Genomic DNA, 17,055 nt, shown 5'->3' on the forward strand with positions numbered 1-17,055 from the left:
AACCGGATCCTTCCGGATGACGAAACCACTTGGCCCAACTTCAACTTTGCCCTCAACATTTTGGCTATCAATTGCGCATATTGCATTGGGGCTTGGTCGGCGAGCGTTTGATTCTGCGCACGACAAACAAGTTGTTCTGCATCTCGATGCAGTCGACAGCACTTCGGAGGCGAGTCGATGGAAAGCAACTTAAACACAGAATATCCCGGGCCACACCGTGGGATGCTTTAGCAAAGACTGCGACGTCGGAATCGTGCCGGTCGTTGTTCGATACATTTCGAGACACAATTCGTGCTGTGTGGACACTCTCATCGACGGCTCTATGTGGTGCTGTCAAAATTTGCAAATTGGCACTTGACGCTGGAGCCAACGGAATAGACATTCCCTTGGCTCGATTGTCGCTCCGGTGAGGTAGCAAGCTCGGTCACAGCGACACGAGGCAGGCGAGTAGTCTCGGCTTCTCGAGAAAGTAGCCTTTCGTCCGTTGCCAAAATGGACTCGATCGTGGGTTGCGGCGGCTGCGCGGGTCTGGTCCTGAATCGAGTATACCGTACAAGAAAAACGCGCCCGGCATCTCGCGACGTGTGACGCGGAGGTGCTGGCATTATTTGATGGCCAGAAGAGCCAATCAGAGACACGTCCAGAGAAAGCGGGCAGCTAGCAGGTTCGGCGCGCCTTCCTTGCACGAGGTAGGAAGCACGGAGAAAACGCATCGAGCCACTGAGACGCAGACTTTCCAGCACTATTCCGATGGCGGTCTGAGCTGCGTGATGCAGCAGAGCCAGTGTTTTGATCTTTTCAACAAGGCCTCTTGGGTGCACAGCGACGACCGCGACGTCCTTAGTGCAGGACATGCCAGCAGCGTGCATATATAAGTATAGCTGAGGCCCGTCGATGCACTTGCGAGAGCTTTCCCACTGCAGCGAACGAACCGCAACGCTGTGTGGAGTCTCCAATGGCTCTACTTGCGGTTCAAAATACTCTGTTATCGTTGCGATTATGCATGCAGTATGCAAACAACGAGAAAGCTTAGGAGCATGGGCACCGTGCTGGTATAGTGCAACGACGCGAGGGCACTTGACGGCTGCGTTGTGGGCGCGCTCGACTTGGCGCTGGGGCCTGCTTGACTGCCCACTGTCACGGTAGTCGGTGCGACCGTGGGCCGTGCCGTCGTGGGGGGAGGTGTCGTCGTCGGCGCTGGTGTCTGTCTGTCCTTGGAGGCTTGGGAACAGTAGACCTTGTTGCCAAAGAGGTCCTTGATCTGGCTGTTCAACAGATCAATGCCTTTGGTTTGCAGGAACGAGCCCGCGACGGTCTTGATACCATCCTGCGCGGCCGTCGTGATATCCTTGAGCTTGATCGCCTTGCCCGCGACGGTGACTTGGACCGTCATCGGCGGCGTGATCTGCGCGTCGGAAAAGACGACGTCGCGCACGAACGGAAACGTTTCGTTGCATGTCGCCGACGCTGTCATCGTGACCGTCTTGTCGCTGCCGCAACAGTACTTGGTGTTGTCGAGCACCATGGCGCACGCATTGAAGAGGCAGCCCTCGACGCGAAGGCTCATGGGCAGCTCCTTGAAGTTGACAACGACGTTGAGGGCCAACGCGCCAGCGTCGTCGAACGACATGGCGAGGCTTGTCAAGCTCATCGTGTTGATGCCCGACATCCAGCGTGCGGTAACCTTGTACCAATCCGACGACGTGTCTTCGTACAGATTGCTACCAGAGTCCATGCACGGCGTCGGTGGGTTTGCCGCGCCGCAGTTGCCAATCGTCGCCGGCAGTTGCGCCGCCGTGTAGTTGGCCAGAAGCGGCTTGTAGGCGTCCAGCAGCGTTGAAAGCACTTGCGGCAATACGGGCGCCCCAAGCCCAAGGTCGGCAGGCGCAGCCATGACGGCGGCGAGGCCAACGGCAGCAGCAGCAGCGATCGCGCGCATGTCGATGTCGGGCGGAAGACGAGAAATGCCTCCAGTGTCAAACAGCAATGGTGCGACATCTGCCCGTGCCCGGTGTACGTGAGTTTCAGTATTCGAGCACTAAAATCACGCACATTTACAGGAGACATTGACAGTCTGCTTGCATTTTAATACCATACACTTGTGTGTTTTTATTGTACCGTTATTCGATAGTGTCTGCAACACGATACTCCGGGGCACGGTGTCGATTGCATGCAATTCAGTGCTGAGCCAGACGACGATCTTACCTGGGTTCTTAAAAATACACACGTATATCTATATCTATCTATTTACAATAAAACCTTTCGAATTAATGCGACCGCTGCACTTGCATCCATTTCAACTTTGACCATGCGACGAACTGCGATCGCCTGCCTCTTCGGCCTGGCAGCGCTCATGGACGCGGCCGCGCTGCCGCCGATCCTGCCGCAAGCCCTCGGTGGCGCCATCGACGCCTTCAAGCCCGTCGTCGCAGCGTATGCGGCGAGCGCGCTCCCGGCGTCCATTGGCAACTGCTCGGCCGGCGCGCCCAAGCCGTGCGAGAACATTGGCGACTTGTATGCGACGACGACGAGCCTCTACAGTGTGCGCGCGCGCTGGCTCGGAGGCCTCAACACGCTCAGCCTCGACGCGCTCAGCGTGACGTCGGACGTCAACGGCAGCATCACAGCCGCCGCCACCGTGACGTTTGCATCGTTGCCCATGAGTCTGCAAGTGGACGCGTGTCTACCAGGCGTCGGCTGCAACCCACTGCTCGACAACACGGACACGTGCTGTGGCGGCCCCAAGACCATCCAAGTGACCGCGGTCGCGACGTGCAATGAGACGTTTCCGTTTCTGCGCAACTTGACGCTGACACGCGTCCAGATTGCGCCGGCGCTTGAGATCAAGTACAACGTGAGCGGCAAGCCCGTGACGCTGCTGGACGCGACGTCGCTCGTGCAGACGCAGATCGCGACGCAGGGCTCGGCGTTCCTTCAGGCCCAAGCCATGGGCCCGATCAACGACAAGATCAAGTCGTTTTTGGCAGCACCATCTTTTGCACGCAAGAGTCGCAGCTCGCATGGCTCGCAAAGAACCCGATCTCGAGCGGCGCTGGCAGCGGTGCGACAACCGCGCCGAAAACCGTCAAGCCGTCGTCAAGTCCCGCGGTTGGCGCCGTGTGGTCGCCACTCGCTCTGGTTGCAAGCGTGGCTGCTGTCGTTTTGGTGCAGACTTAACTTGAACTACTTGGTAGTACAAAGCTTTTATTCGTTGTTGTGGGTGCTTGTGTGTATAAATTGTAGCATGAAAACAACAGAAACTACTTGATGAGAAGACTTTAATGCTATTGAAACACATGATTCTATTAGGAGGTCGACCTCTTCTATCTGTCTATCGCCGGCGCGCAATCGTGGGTTCAACCTTAAGACCAAGATTTGTGAGACCCATCATGTTGATCGTGCGCTTCTGAAGCCCCGGCGTCGTCTTGAGGCCGGTCGCCTTGGCGTACGCGTCGCCGAGCGCAACCAAATCCGGCTTGGTGAGCTTAAGGCGCTTGAGGTTCGAAACGTAGAAGCCGAGGAAGGCCTGGTACGCCTGCGCGGCCTTGGTCTTGAGCTCGTCGTTGCTTTCAATCTTGCCGAGGACCTTGTCGATAGCCGTCGTGGTCGTGGTGCCGCGGGGCTGGAAGGCCACCGTGTTGAGCGGGAGGTCGCTGAGCTCCTTGAGCAAGTTCTTCTCAAAGTCGCAGAGAATGAGCGCGCCCTCGCCTTGCTTGCCGGCGCGGCCCGTGCGCCCGACACGGTGGATGTACTGCTCCCGGTCAGTCAAGCCGACTTGGATCACGAGCGAGACGTCCGGGTAGTCGACGCCGCGCGCCGAGACGTCGGACGAAAACATGATGAGCTTGTTTCCAGAACGGAACTGCTCGGCGGTCTTGGTGCGGAACTGCTGCGACTTGCGCGAATGCATCTCGAGGATCGGAAATTTCGCGGCCTGGAAGATCGACGCCATGTAACCCGCGGCGCGCGCGGTCGGGAAGAAGACGATGACCTTGAACGCGTTCGGGCGCGCGTGGATGTGGGCCTTGAGCGCGGCCTCGATCGCGTGCAGATGCTCGTTCATGCGGCAGATCGTCACGGTCTGCGGCACGTGCGCGTTCGTTTGGTCCGTTTCGGTGCCCACCGTGTCGATAAACTTGTGGTCCTTCTTGAGCGCAAGGCGCTGGATCGACTCGAGCGACGCCGGAAGTGTCGCCGAGAACAAGATCGTTTGGCGCTTCGAGGGCAGAAACTTGAGGATCGCTTCAATGTCGTTGCGGAAGCCCATATCGAGAAGCCGATCGGCTTCGTCCAAGATGAGCATCTTTGCTTTCGGAGCTTGGCGACGATGTTGCCGTGGTCGTTCTTGAGCAAGTCCTGGAGGCGACCGGGCGTCGCGACGAGAATGTCGACAGGCAATTTGAGCTTCTTGATATCGTGTTCAACGGACGTGCCACCGACAAAGCACTGCGTTTGAATTGCGTCATGGAACGTCGTGAGCTTCTTGGCTTCAGCGTCGATCTGCGATGCAAGCTCGCGCGTCGGCGACAAGACGAGCGCCGAGATCGCGTTCGGAGGCCGAGGTGCTTTGGCGAGGACCTCGACCGTCGGCAAAAGAAACGCCATGGTCTTGCCCGAGCCCGTCTTGGACTTGGCGAGCACGTCGTGGCCATCGAGAAGCGCAGGCAGCGTCGCGTGCTGCACCTCGGTCATCGTGTCGTAGCCCATGACGTCGGTGAGCGCCTTGAGCGACGGCGACGAGATTGGCAGCGACGCGTACTTGATGTCGCTCGAGATGGATGCAAAGCTCGAGGCGGACCGGCGTCCGAGCCGGACGCAGCGAAGCTGCTGCAACATCATGCTGAAGAATGGATTCTGCCACCTTGATCTTTTGATTGGTGTCGAGAGTGCCCCGTAAAGTACGACTTCGACGCGTACTTAATCCTTGCGTGTCATCGAGTCGAACCGTCCAGTGCGTCAAGAAGGCAGTTCCCGTTGAGGCCGAGGGTCGCGTCTGCGTCGGCAACACACCACTCGAGGAGGCCACAGTGTCTCGCAACATTGTCAAGCGCATCCGAATGGGCTCCTCACTGAGGAGCCCATTCGGCGGTGAGGTTCCGACCGACGTGTACACCAAAAAACAAAACACCCCAGTTTTATTGCCTTGCCATACACACCGAAGTGAACGAGGTCGACAGGCGAATGCGCTGCGGACTACATCAATATTTAACGTTAAAACAGCTAGCTCGCAGCTCGACGTCGAATCCACCACTACTAGCTCATTGTACCCTGTCCAGCTGGAAACGGGAGATCTCATAGCACTGCTAAAGCCAATAAGCCCGTAGAAACTCCTTGCTACAATGATTGTAACGATCCACGCCTTGCGCGATCTGGAGGACATCTTGTCGGACGTCGACTTGAATTGCACGATGATGCGCGGTGACGCTGCACCATGTGCACGAACGAGTAGTGCGGCCACAATGGCGCTCCTCTTCCTTGGCTTGGTTGTGTGCCTCATGGGCGTTGGTGACGGTGCGTATCCAGATAAGGTCTGTGCGCGGACGGCGAATCGCGATCATGCTCCCATCGTTCCTGGTACACCCAGCCCCTCACCCCGACATCAATAAAATCAACCAATCAAAACGCGTGCACAGTTCCCTTCTGGCCAATCCATTGGCGTCAGCCACAGAAAAGATCGCAACACGATCTCGACGACTTGCGCGTCCATGGCTCCCTTCTTCGGTGGCTCGCTTGGGTGCATCAGTCTAACGTACATTGGTTTCTTTGCTCCATGCGTGTGGTGAAGACATGGATCACCGCAGGTATTAGGTAGTAGCCACATGTTTGCGCGCCGGGATCCATGTTCCAGGAAACACGAATCCTGGAAACGGGTTTGAACAAGCCATCGAGCCCCTGGTCGTACCTACTGCATTCTAGCATCGCACTACTTGCGATATCAGGGCGCTCGACGATGCAGCGCTTGGCTTCTGCTCCAGGGGTTGCACTGGGCGTGCGGCTGATGGGGTCGCATCATCGTGATTTTAATAGATTCCGGATACGGTAGCCTACATTGTGCCAGTGAAACGCCACAAGAGGAGGCGGTTATCCGGATAGGCTCGCGGAATATTATTTTTATATATTTCCGGCTCCGGGCGGTCCATTGTTTCGGCGTTGCGGCAATTCGTGGAAAGAACACAGGAGCGGCGACGGTCCATGGCGATTTGATGCAGCAGCAGCAGTACAAGAGCCCACCAACGACTGCGACGACGAGTACGGTACCCAACGAGCCTGCGATGGCCTTCGTGCCGCTGGCCAAGTGGTCGACGGCCGTCCCGCCGGCGACCGCCGGGGCACGTAGCCGCAATATCGACATTCCCAACTCCAAGCCGCGCCTTCGAACCAAGCCGGCCGCGGCCCCGAGCTCTGCCGTCGGCTTGAGTCGCGTCGCTGCGCCAGCGCCGGCGAAACGACCGAGCAGTGGATCGCATGCGGCAAGCTCTGCGTCGACGACAGCCGCCGGCGATGCCTGCTTCAAGTGGCATTCGCGCCCACCGCGCGGCAACACCGAGACATCAAGTACAAAGCCGTCGCACTTGACGTCGTTTCAGCGCCTCGACGACCAAGCGGCCAAGCTCAAGCGAACAAAGAAGGCGAAAAGCGTCACGGCGCCGCGCCGCCTCTCGACCGACCACATGTGGGAGTCACCGGCGTGGACACAAGGAGCACACTCGACAAGCATGAGCAAAGACGATAGCATCGCGCTCGGCCGTGGGGACTGTCACGATGTGGTGTTCCGTCCCGCGGCAACGGCAACGCTGCGTGCCCGCGAAGCCGAGCCGCCACCGCTCGCTTTTCCAGTGGATGGTTCGCGCTCCAACGACGTTGTCGAAAACTTGGCCCGTGCGCTCTTGTCAGATTGTATCAACAAGCGCCAGCGAGAAACGCTAAAGACGTTCAAGGTCGAGATCGTCGAGCCGCCGCCCGCGCCGTCCTCAAGCAGTAGTAGCAGCTGCGGCGGTGCATCGTGCTGCGGGTCGCCCAAAGAAAAGGCTGGCGCGTACGACGACAGTGGAGGCGGTCTCAGCTGCAGCTCCAGGTTCTCCTCGTCCATGTCGACCGTGATGCCTACCCTCGAGTCTTGTAGTGACGACGAACTCAACCAGCTGCATGCGATGGACCCGTCGTTTGTGTGGTACCCGCTTCCACAGCCGTCTAAAACATTGCCAACTCCGAGTAGGGACGAGAGTGGACGCCCCGATGACGCCAAGCCGTGGCGAGAGACGGCCGCGTGCCAAGACGTGGACCCGATGATGCCAACGAGTTCGCCCGAGAGCGACTGCTTTTACGAGGAAAAGTGCGTGGCTCGATCGATTTTGTCAAGTGATATCATTTCGTTGTTGTGTGCAGAGGACTCCCAAAGGAAGTACGCTACAGTCTTCCGATCGCCTACGGCACGGTCCACGAGACGTCGAAACAGTGCACGGTGCGACGACGACGACGACATCTGCTGCGACTGACAGCCTCTAGATTTGCCAATTGGCGTATGAGATTGGGTCCCACATTGTGACGCTGACGCCGTGCCAGCACTTTTTCCAGTATATATCTCGTGGGCCCGCGCCGTGCGTCACGCATCTTGCATTGCTAGTGCGCTCTGCGTCGACAAGTGGCTGTGGAACCACACGACGTGTCCGCTGTGCCGGAAGGAGGTCGTGTACGAGGCATTTGGCGGTGTGCGCGGCACGGCCTGTCCCGACGAAGACCGCGAAAGCCTCCGCAAGAAGATGCGGTCGCAGTGCGCGGAATTTCGCCCGCTCAATCCGCTCCCAGGTAGTACACATTTCTCAGTGCTCGACTGACAACGGCCTTTTTGGGGATTAGTCGAGACGCTGGATGTACATTTCTCGAGCCTTCAGCTGCACGACGCGCGGCGTCCACCCGCAGTGACCCCGCTGGACTATCTCGTGTGGTACGTGCTAGCGAGCCACTGGTATATGTCGACTCATTATGAGCGTAGTCCTGTCGCGCAGCGCACGTGGCGCAAATAGAGCCCAACGTGGCCGTCCAAACGACGACGACGAAGGCCATGTAAACACACCCGACAAAGCGGTGCCCGTGCTTGTATTAATTTAATAAGACTAAATCGTTCCTTTGGATGCATGGATCCCTCCGATACGAGTCTAGCACCACGCAGCACGGTGCCATCACTCCATCTGGAGTCTAAACAAAACAGTGCATTGGCGCTTTCAGCGTTTCTATACTTTTGTGCTTGTAGGAGCGACAAGCTCGACGAACAGTACAGCGAGAAGACCAAGATCCTCGTCCAGCAAGCGGGTGGAATGGCCGGGTACAAGGCCGCGTAAGATTCGATTTCGACATGCTCTCTTCCAGCTAATTGTTTTCGAAGTGGGGTTGTTGGCGCACTCCACCTAGTGTTAGAGCAAAACAGTGCATTCGAAACACTGTTTTCGACACAATTCTGTCGACCAATCGGCGCCACGCATGAAACAGCCAATGAGACGCGGTCTGGCAAACGCCAAATTGCCATGAGCGACAAGAGCCCCGCCGAAGTCTCGCGCCTCAACGAGGAGCTCGAGAAGCGCCACTACGAGTTCGTCTCCAACTGCGACGACGGCAATGGTACCATCCTCTCTCAATACGTCGGTGGCTGCACACAGCGGCGTAGGCGACGCGAGCGCGTGCCACAGCTACGGCGAGTGGCTGGCGGTCGTCGACAAGAACTACGACCACGCAGGTGCGCGACGCCTCTGTTGCTAGCATCTCATTCCGCGCAGGCAAAGTGTACAAGAAGAATTGCGATGAGAAGGCGTATGGTGCCTCGTGCTTCAACTATGGCCGCCTGCTTCGTACGCCATGACGTGGCTATCGATCGTTGGTCTCATACGTCCATCGATGCTAGTTGCTGGAAAGGGCGTCGAGGCCAATGACGCGGCCGCCATGCAACACTTTGGTATGGACCACGCACCCTACATGCGCATACGAACCGACTTGGGTCTGTAGAGAAGGCATGCGACGGCGGCCATACGCACGGGTGCCACCACTTGGGGCTCATGTACCTCAACGGCATGGGCGTGACCAAGGTATGCGTGCGAGAACGACGTACTGCATGTCATCGTACATGTGCGCAGGACGTGGAGAAGGGTATGGCGGCGATCGACAAGGCGTGCGCGAACGGCGAAGGCTCGAGCTGCTACCGCCTCGGGAGCATGTTCCTTACGTCGCAGTCCAAGTTTGGTCTCAAGCGCGATGTGCCGAAAGCCAAGGCGTACCTCGAACAAGCGTGCGATGCCAACTTTGCGCCGGCGTGCCACAACCTCGCTGTCATGTACAAGAAGGGTGACACGGGCGTGCCCCAGTATGCTTCCCAACCGCTGGCGCTGCTTTGTAAACGTTGTGTTTGTAGGAGCGACAAGCTCTACGAACAGTACAGCGAGAAGACCAAGATGCTCGTCCAGCAATCGGGTGGAATGGCCGGGTACAAGGCCGCGTAAGATTCGATTTTAGTCGAGCCAGAAATAATACTCCAAAATGCGATCGAGAAGCGGTGGCGGGAGATAGACCCACTGCGTCTTTCGTGCTGCGCGGGGCCACAGCGCCGAGAAGAACCCCCTTCGGTGCCGACCGGCGTTGGCGCAGAGCAGCACAAAGCAGACGTCGCGTTGCAGCTGCGGAAACCGGGGGTGCAGCAATGGCGTCCACACAACCGACCACGCCGGCGACAGCTTGTGCTGGACGTCCTCCGAGAGGCTCGACACTGCGCGATGCATCGCAGGCGCTATACACAAGAGTCAATCTCGTCGTCGCCGTGGGTGCTATAGAAGGAGACGTACGTATCGTGGTCCGACGGCAGCCATGCACGAGGAGGATCTCGAGCATGCGCGACCCTTGGCGCTGCAAGGCGAGAGCAATGGGTGACGTGCCGCATCTACACGCATGGTCCTGATTGCATGGACGGTACGATACTCATGTACATGGTAAGCGCGTTCACGTCGACGCGCGGGCTCGCGACGAGGAGACGGACAACGTCCATGTTGCCATGGTAGACGGCGAAATGCAGCGCCGTCCAGCCGTTGCCCACGTGCGCGTTGGGGTTGCACGATCGGTCGGCCAAGCAGGCCGCAATGGCGCAAACGTCGCCGGCCTTGGCGGCGGCCAAGAACGCGCGCCGATCGTCGCTGGCAGGCATGGACACGTGGCGCGTCGTCCTTTCTTCTGCGCCAAGTGGTCGCGACAAGCGAATTTCACAACCGCCGTCGTGCCGCAGCTGCTACTACTCGTTACAGGACGGTCCAGCCTGCTTCCAGTGGAGGAGGACGCGCTGCGCAATCGCACGTCTGCACACTCGGTCGTGCCGAGAAGCCGCGCTGGCACCAAGCCCGCACGTCACACCATTACATTAATATCGTACAGTATTTAATGCCTCTAGTACTACACTATTTGTCAGTTGCGATCTTCCACGATGCTGGCCGTGGTCCGGACGAAGCGGTTCAAGTCGCTGGCGGGGACGCAGACCGTCGACCTGAGCGCGCTCGGAGCGACCAACGTCGTCTGCATCTTTGGTCGCAACGGTTGCGGGAAGAGCTGCCTCGTGGACGCTATTGCCTTCGCCTTGGGCGCGCCGGCCAAGCACCTCCGGGTCCTGCGTCTCGACGAGCTCATCACGCACGGCGCGACGAAGCGCAGTGCATCCGTGGTGGCGACGCTCTGTGATGGACTTACGATCCGGCGCAAGGTCGTCGAGGGCGCAGGCCAGTCGACGTACGCCATGCGAACCGGCGACGGAGCAGCGTTTGTCGCGTGCTCGGCCGACGCTGTCCGCAGCGCCTTGCAGATGCGAGGAATCAACATGGCGGTCCAAGACCGGTTCATCATCCGACAAGCGTACGTGCTTGCTTGGAGCCTGCGCGGGCGATGATCCTACGTAGCAACACGATCGCGGTCGCGCAGTACACACCGCTGGAGCTTCTCGCCTTTTGTACGTGGACGCTATATCGGATGCCATGGGAAGCTCATGGAGGCTGGATAGGCGAGCACATCATGTACGCGTCTGGGATGCGTACATGTGGTGGCTAACGTCGATTGCAACCCCTTCCGGTCCAGTGGCACGACCAGCTACCGCCAGGAGGTGCCACTGCACATCCCACACGTCTTATATTAACACTATATCTCAACTTCTAGATCGTTGTCCTGCAACACAAGATCGACGATGACATGCATGCGCTCGCCGAGCTTGAAGCCGCGACGGTCGACTTGCAAACGCGCCAGGACCGTTTGCAGCCCTTGGTGCGGATCGCGCATTTTTCGGGGACCCGTTTGAAGCCTGCGATGGCATCTATGACGTAGGTCGACCAGTTTCTCCAATGGACCCACGCTTGGGGCCATCTCGAAGAACGCCAAGTGGCGCTCGCAGCACAGGAGCAAGACGTGCTGCACGCCCTTGTGGCGCATCTGGAGACGCACGAGAACGACGCGCTCCAGCGACATGCCCAGCTGACGGCGTCGGATGCGGCCGATGTCGTCGCGGAAGGCGAGCTCCGCGGTATGCTAGCGCAACAAGAGCGCACGCTCAGTGACGCCAACGACGGTCGGCGCATGCTGGCGCGAAAAAGAACGCAAGCCGCCTCCAAACTCGCGCACGTCCGTGCAGAGCTTGTCGTGCTTGCACGCGACGCGGATGCCGCGTCCACGGCGAGCAACCGCGTCGCCAAGAAGCTCCAAGCAGCCACAGCGTCCAAAACCAAGGTGTGGATTCCATGGCTTCGATATCCATATCTAGTGGAATACATGTAGCGCTTGCGGGACGTGAACGACGCGGAAGCAGTGGTCGTCACCCTGCGCGCCGAGATGGCAAAGTTTCCAGAGGCAGCCGATACGTCGAGCAGTGCTGCAGCCGAGTGGGTCGAACGCAAAGCCGAGTGCGGCACAGCACTCGAGCGATCGGTGGCGACGCTGGTTGGCGTTGGCTTGTGATGGGCGGCCGCGGTAAAAGTGTTTCTGCGTAGACGCGTCTTGAGGCCGAGAAGCACGCCCTCACGATAGCGCAGGACCTGTCGCAGTGCGCCGTCGCCTCCACGACGAAGGAGCTCCACGAGGCGACCATGCGCCAGACGGACGTGGCCACCAACGTCGCGGCTGCGCAAGAACGTCTGCGCGTCGCTCAAGACGAGTTGGAGGCTATCGAAAACACTCTGCGCACCCTCGAGCATGAGCGGTGGCAGGTCCAAGAAGCCACGCACGAAGCGTCGAGCGATGTGTTTCGCCGCGCTGTCGCGGTGCTACAGCGGCAACTGGGTGGTGATGCTGTCTACGGCGTTCTCTGCGACCTCGCGACGGTCGATCCGTGCCACGCAGCCGCCGTCAACAGCGTCCTCCAACGCCACTTGAAGGTCGTCGTCGTGCGCTCGCGTGACGTGGGTCTTACCATCGCCGCGCACTTTCGCACCCACCGCCTCGGCCGGGTGACGTGCGCGATCGTGGACGAGGTCGCCGGGTCGTGCGCAGACGACGGGCCGAACGCGGTCTGCCGTCTCGTTGCATGTGACGACGCCGTCCGATCCATTTTTCACAAGTACTGCCGGTCGTGGAGCGTCGTGGCGAGCTCCGAAGAGGCGTTGGCGCGACCGCGGACCAAGAATGCCAACTACGTGACGCGGAACGGCGATTTGTTTCGAAGCGACGGCGAGATCCAGGTGACGGCGCGCAACGACGCATCGGCATGGCGCATCCAGTCGAGTGCCGAGCGCACGACTGTCGTTTCCGATGCACCCCTGCAAAAGGAGCTTCGTCGTCTCGTTGGTCTCATCGACGCAGCACGCAAGACGCGATTGGTCCTCGAAGCCTCCCGAACCGAGGTACGGCGAGAGGCGCCAAAAATGCATCCGCACGCTATGTCGGTGACTAGATGCTTGGTGACGCGCAGCGATGGCAGTTGGCGTCGACAACAGCCACGGTGGCACGCACGCTTTGTGTTTATGGGTTGAACTTCGTACTAGACGTCGATGATGGCACTCGAGCGCGCGTTGCAGGGGCACCGCGCCGACGTTCTTCGACACGAGACGCAGCGGAAGCGTCTCAAGCCATTGCTGGACGCGGCACTCGCCGATCGAGACCGCTGGACGCAAGCGCTGTACCAACTCGACGCAAAACTTTGCTTGGCAACACCTGACCACATGCTGTTTGAGCGTCACCACGCCTGTGCGACGCGTCTATCTCAGGCCGAGCGCCATCTGGAGCACGCGTTTGGTGAGCTCGAGGCGCTGCCGCGATGCATTGCGGCCTTGGAGGCACAGCAGGTGCGCTACAATATGTGAACGAAACCTCACTGCCACGTAGGCGCTCTGGCGCGACAAGACAAACGAGATAGCGAGTCGGGAGGCGACGCTTCTCGATCGGCTCGAGGCGTTTACGGTAGCCATGGACGAGGCCGAAGCCCGCTGCGCCGACCAGCGCACGGCCGCCGATGCATACCGGAGCACTCTCGCTACGACGCGCGCTGAAATGGACCGTCTTGCGCAGCGTCGAAAGGCTCTGGCCCAAGAACTGGCTCGTGTGCGTGCGCGCGTGGCGCAGATTCGTGCCGACGTGCACGACTATCGTCGTCGTCTTTGTCCATGCGCAGATCGCGAGGCAAGCATGACATTTCTGGCGGCAAAAGAATCGTGGACCGACCTCGTGGCGGCGCGTACCTGCCTCGATGAAACGCGCCGGTCCGTCATTCGGTCCTGAAGCGTGTGTCGTCATCGAGGCCTAGGTTGCTCGAGCAGGAAAAGGCGACCATGTCCAAGGAGGTTCTCACAGAAGCAGCGGTCGTGCGCCACGATTTGACGGACGCCCAGACACGCGCCGAGGACCTCAACCAAGTGCTCGCGACAACACTGCAAGCCCGCAACCACCTCATGCACCAACGGTGCGTTGATGGTGCGCCTTTGGGGCTGTGCTGATTCAGGCGAATGAATCAGCTACGTGACGCTCACGGACGCACTCACGACGCTTAACGTGCATTTGCCCGAGATGTACCGGTCCCTTTGCGAGGTAGACTGGTACTTGTAAACGACATTCTACCGCAGACTCAAATAGGATGGCGACTGCTACCTCGGCTTTTCGCTCGACACGACCACGCTCTTTGGCGAAGGCATTACGTTCCACTGCAAGCCCGACGCGCAGCAGTGGCGTCCGGTGCGAGTTTTTCTATGCGTCGCGTTTTCGGAATGCCCTAGTAGTTTGGAGGCCTCTCGGGCGGCCAGCAAGTGCTCTGCGCGCTCTCGGTATCTGAACACTCGCGCAAGACACACTCATTTCTCTCGTAGCTGCTGCTGTCGTTCCAGGCCAGTTTTGTGTGCCCCATCTTTATCTGCGACGGTACGAGTGCCATCGCGAATCCCTGCGCCTCATCCGCGTTTCAAAGAATCGACGCGGCGCTGGATACGTACAACGTCCAGCGGCTCGGGAAGCTCCTGGTTGCGGCCGCAGCCAAGACGCAGTTCATCGTCGTGTCGCACCGCACCGAGATGTGGAACCAATCGAATGCGTTGGTCGGTGTCTATAGCATTGGTCACGAAGGCAGCGCGATCCTGCCTTGCCGCTTCTCTGCGCCGTAGTGTCGGCGACTTTACACGAAATCCAGGGGTGATAATTAAATTCTAGCGGATTTTCACTGAATCGTCTAGCGGATTTCATTCTAAGACCGATTCCTCGCAAACTGTACTGCGTGCGTCCTCGTCAGACTAAGTGTCGCTTGCCACGGAGTAGTCGCTTGTATCACGCAGGTTGCTCGAGCGACATGCTTTGTTGTCGCCCAACAATCGGACTTTATGCCTTTTTGGCATCGACGAGGTCGTCCTCGCCGCACGGCTTACGCAACCGCTGTCGGAGTCGCTGGAGTACCAGCGACTCCTCCTCGGCAAGCGGCACCGAGGCTCACGAGGACGCACGCCGCACGGTTTGCGAGGAATCGATCCTAGAGAGGATCCGCTAGAAATTAATTGGAAATCCGCTAGAATTTACTTGGAGAGATTTCGCAAGTCACTTCCCGTTTCCGTCTGCGGTTTTATCCTGTCATAAATTTTAAAAAATGGGAAGTCTCTGAAAACTAATCGTGAAATTCGCCTGTAAATCGATCAAAAACGGGGACCGAAGCTCCCGTCTTCGTTCAACAGGTTAAAGTACGTCAAACCGTGAGTGAGGTTTTAACCTTATTTAACCTGTCGGCATTTCGCGCCCACATCATTTTCATTTTGGCGCGATGACTGACAACCGGCCGATCTCGTCGGACGACGACCGCCCCCACCGCCCCGATCACGACGAAGACAACAACTCGGGTCACGCTTCCTCTCGAACGATTCCAGCGTCGGCGGGGACGATGGGCCAAACCACGACTTGGTGGTCTGCGGAAGACGACCTCATCCTCCTCATCCAAGCCAACAACGAGCGTCCCTTCTTGGTAGACAAGAGCAGAGGCACGGGCGGTTGTGTATGCGGCACAGAGCCTCACCACAGAGACTCACGCGACCGACCGAACATGATCATCATATCGCAGTACCGCCGAGGGTAGGCCAAGCGGTTGAGAGCAACGCAAAGGGCTTCGACAGCGAGGCATCAATCCCGACCCTCGGTGATAACGACGGCCGGGAGTTGAAGGGCACGTGAGAGGCGCGTCAAAGAAGCCACGTCAAAGCGGAAATGCAGGATTGCATCGGCGTCGTTCATCGAGTCGAGGTCGAGGCGCGTGTCCGGAACCAACGGCCGCTCAGTAACCGAGAGGAGCAGCTCGAGGAGCTGACGGCGGCGTGACGAGACATACGGCGACTGCGGCGATGGAGCACCACAAGCTCGCGGGACGACAACATCGATTATGATAAGGTTACGCTATTGCAGCAGTAGCACAAGACAAGACGAGGATGGAATTCTTTCGAATTTTTTGCGAAATCAAGTTTGAGGTAGCTCCCGTCTTCGTCTGCATTCGAATGCTGACAGAGACGGGATGTCCTGTGCGAAATCACAATTTTTACTTTTTGCGTCCCGTTTCCCTCCACATAAAATAGAACACAGATGAAACGGGCAGTGACTTGCAAAATCTGCGCAACCTCTTCCAGCCGGCGCCACAAGCAATCATACTACGTCTATTTCACAACTTAGCTAAATGCACGCAACACAGGATTTGCGATGACGCTCTAAATGGCGGTCTGCGGCGGCTCATATGGGGACGAAACTCGGTCAGCACGTTAATCAGTACGTGGCAAAAGTGCCTGCAAAGTTTGGTTTTAAGGCAAGCCGTGAAAGGCCTCCATTTTCATGTTTGTGTGTCCAAGGCATGTTCAACTTCGCACTATTTGTTGGCTTACGCAGCGCATCTGAATTCGTTTCATACGTTTCGAAGGACTCATATGTACAATCGAATAGTGCGCATGCAAGGGGTGTCGTCATGCGCCGTGAAAAGCTATGCTCTGAGCGCTACATGCGCAGAGACCCAAGCGCCCATCCGCGGCCGCGCAGCGCATTTTAATCAAATTTCAGCAAAAAAGTCATCCGGGCGGTCCGGATACGACGGTCCCTCCCGCATCATCCGCCGCAGGTTTGTATGGGCGTGACACACCCTCATTTATTATATACCCTTGCTATAGCTAATCACTCTCAAATACTAGTACTAGTGTATTTTGGCACAGTAGAGAAACCAACGTACATGCATGCAGCTGCAACCACTCCTTTAGTGTATTATGTAGCTCTGAAATCCTGGGTGTGGGGTAGCTTTACACGTTCGATCGTCAATTTGAGAAGCCCTACTAATCGCTGGTTTTGGCCGTTCAATCCAGCTGCATCCGCTCTCAGTCGAAGTCGCGACACATAACGACTATCATTTCCCTTTCCAAGCAACCTCTCCCATAAATATATTTGTGTCATAGAATCTTAAACTTTTCCCACTCCATTATGTTGACCTTATCACTCCCAATGCCAAGCTCCATCTTTTCACTTCTTATTACACCATTCTTTTAGTCCTCCTTTTTCTCATTTTTGTTCGGCCATATCTTCACCAAAAAGCCGAACAAGACCACTCGAAATGGC

General features: G+C 58.0%; 8 protein-coding genes across 8 annotated transcripts; 4 read left to right on the forward strand and 4 right to left on the reverse strand.

Moving 5' to 3' along the window:
* Positions 1-974: 974 nt before the first annotated feature.
* Positions 975-1,976, reverse strand: SPRG_05452 (hypothetical protein). The gene has a single exon (XM_012344696.1). It carries the CDS (start codon positions 1,937-1,939, stop codon positions 998-1,000), a length of 942 nt encoding a protein of 313 aa, XP_012200086.1. The 5' UTR covers positions 1,940-1,976; the 3' UTR covers positions 975-997.
* A 332-nt stretch (positions 1,977-2,308) lies between these two features.
* SPRG_05453 (hypothetical protein) lies at positions 2,309-3,177 on the forward strand (the record flags this gene model as incomplete). Its single annotated transcript, XM_012344697.1, has 2 exons — positions 2,309-2,973; positions 3,060-3,177. The coding sequence occupies 2 exons, from the start codon at positions 2,309-2,311 to the stop codon at positions 3,175-3,177; spliced, it is 783 nt and encodes a 260-aa protein (XP_012200087.1).
* Positions 3,178-3,331: 154 nt separating this feature from the next.
* On the reverse strand, positions 3,332-4,839 carry SPRG_05454 (hypothetical protein; the record flags this gene model as incomplete). The annotated part of the gene is made up of 2 exons (XM_012344698.1): positions 3,332-4,303; positions 4,327-4,839. 2 exons carry the CDS (start codon positions 4,837-4,839, stop codon positions 3,332-3,334), a joined length of 1,485 nt encoding a protein of 494 aa, XP_012200088.1.
* Positions 4,840-5,935: 1,096 nt separating this feature from the next.
* SPRG_05455 (hypothetical protein) lies at positions 5,936-6,194 on the reverse strand (the record flags this gene model as incomplete). The annotated part of the gene is given in 2 exon segments (XM_012344699.1): positions 5,936-6,044; positions 6,049-6,194. Coding segments are annotated over 2 exon segments (255 nt in total).
* SPRG_05456 (hypothetical protein) lies at positions 6,147-8,132 on the forward strand. Its single transcript, XM_012344700.1, has 8 exons — positions 6,147-7,075; positions 7,124-7,171; positions 7,217-7,333; positions 7,387-7,462; positions 7,507-7,574; positions 7,625-7,806; positions 7,858-7,945; positions 7,994-8,132. The coding sequence occupies exons 1-8, from the start codon at positions 6,204-6,206 to the stop codon at positions 8,022-8,024; spliced, it is 1,482 nt and encodes a 493-aa protein (XP_012200090.1). The 5' UTR covers positions 6,147-6,203; the 3' UTR covers positions 8,025-8,132.
* Positions 8,133-8,517: 385 nt separating this feature from the next.
* SPRG_05457 (hypothetical protein) lies at positions 8,518-9,562 on the forward strand. The gene is made up of 7 exons (XM_012344701.1): positions 8,518-8,616; positions 8,663-8,731; positions 8,772-8,843; positions 8,897-8,947; positions 8,998-9,077; positions 9,126-9,352; positions 9,401-9,562. Exons 1-7 carry the CDS (start codon positions 8,523-8,525, stop codon positions 9,486-9,488), a joined length of 681 nt encoding a protein of 226 aa, XP_012200091.1. The 5' UTR covers positions 8,518-8,522; the 3' UTR covers positions 9,489-9,562.
* On the reverse strand, positions 9,466-10,392 carry SPRG_05458 (hypothetical protein). The gene is made up of 3 exons (XM_012344702.1): positions 9,969-10,392; positions 9,828-9,922; positions 9,466-9,772 (listed from the first exon to the last, which is right to left on the reverse strand). Exons 1-3 carry the CDS (start codon positions 10,181-10,183, stop codon positions 9,498-9,500), a joined length of 585 nt encoding a protein of 194 aa, XP_012200092.1. The 5' UTR covers positions 10,184-10,392; the 3' UTR covers positions 9,466-9,497.
* A 64-nt stretch (positions 10,393-10,456) lies between these two features.
* SPRG_05459 (hypothetical protein) lies at positions 10,457-14,594 on the forward strand (the record flags this gene model as incomplete). The annotated part of the gene is made up of 16 exons (XM_012344703.1): positions 10,457-10,878; positions 10,923-10,972; positions 11,024-11,036; positions 11,098-11,122; positions 11,176-11,280; positions 11,341-11,739; positions 11,788-11,949; positions 12,000-12,848; positions 12,899-12,946; positions 12,990-13,289; positions 13,330-13,703; positions 13,748-13,903; positions 13,956-14,028; positions 14,074-14,172; positions 14,217-14,261; positions 14,304-14,594. 16 exons carry the CDS (start codon positions 10,457-10,459, stop codon positions 14,592-14,594), a joined length of 3,411 nt encoding a protein of 1,136 aa, XP_012200093.1.
* Positions 14,595-17,055: the final 2,461 nt, after the last annotated feature.

The sequence above is a fragment of the Saprolegnia parasitica genome, assembly GCF_000151545.1.
Source record: "Saprolegnia parasitica CBS 223.65 unplaced genomic scaffold supercont2.19, whole genome shotgun sequence".
In the NCBI taxonomy this organism is placed as follows: Eukaryota; Oomycota; class Saprolegniomycetes; order Saprolegniales; family Saprolegniaceae; genus Saprolegnia; species Saprolegnia parasitica.

Bases quoted from the DNA above. Each gene is read 5' to 3' on its own strand.
- SPRG_05456 (XM_012344700.1), top strand. From the start codon at position 6,204: ATGCAGCAGCAGCAGTACAAGAGCCCACCAACGACTGCGACGACGAGT. The intron at 7,463-7,506 runs GTGCGACGACGA...GACAGCCTCTAG, and splicing joins AGACGTCGAAACAGTGCACG to ATTTGCCAATTGGCGTATGA. The intron at 7,946-7,993 runs GTACGTGCTAGC...TTATGAGCGTAG, and splicing joins CCGCTGGACTATCTCGTGTG to TCCTGTCGCGCAGCGCACGT.
- SPRG_05452 (XM_012344696.1), bottom strand. From the start codon at position 1,939: ATGCGCGCGATCGCTGCTGCTGCTGCCGTTGGCCTCGCCGCCGTCATG.
- SPRG_05457 (XM_012344701.1), top strand. From the start codon at position 8,523: ATGAGCGACAAGAGCCCCGCCGAAGTCTCGCGCCTCAACGAGGAGCTC. The intron at 8,617-8,662 runs GTACCATCCTCT...ACAGCGGCGTAG, and splicing joins CAACTGCGACGACGGCAATG to GCGACGCGAGCGCGTGCCAC. The intron at 8,844-8,896 runs GTACGCCATGAC...CATCGATGCTAG, and splicing joins CAACTATGGCCGCCTGCTTC to TTGCTGGAAAGGGCGTCGAG.
- SPRG_05458 (XM_012344702.1), bottom strand. From the start codon at position 10,183: ATGCCTGCCAGCGACGATCGGCGCGCGTTCTTGGCCGCCGCCAAGGCC. The intron at 9,923-9,968 runs GTACATGAGTAT...CCATGCGTGTAG, and splicing joins GACGTGAACGCGCTTACCAT to ATGCGGCACGTCACCCATTG. The intron at 9,773-9,827 runs GTACGTCTCCTT...TCTTGTGTATAG, and splicing joins CTGCCGTCGGACCACGATAC to CGCCTGCGATGCATCGCGCA.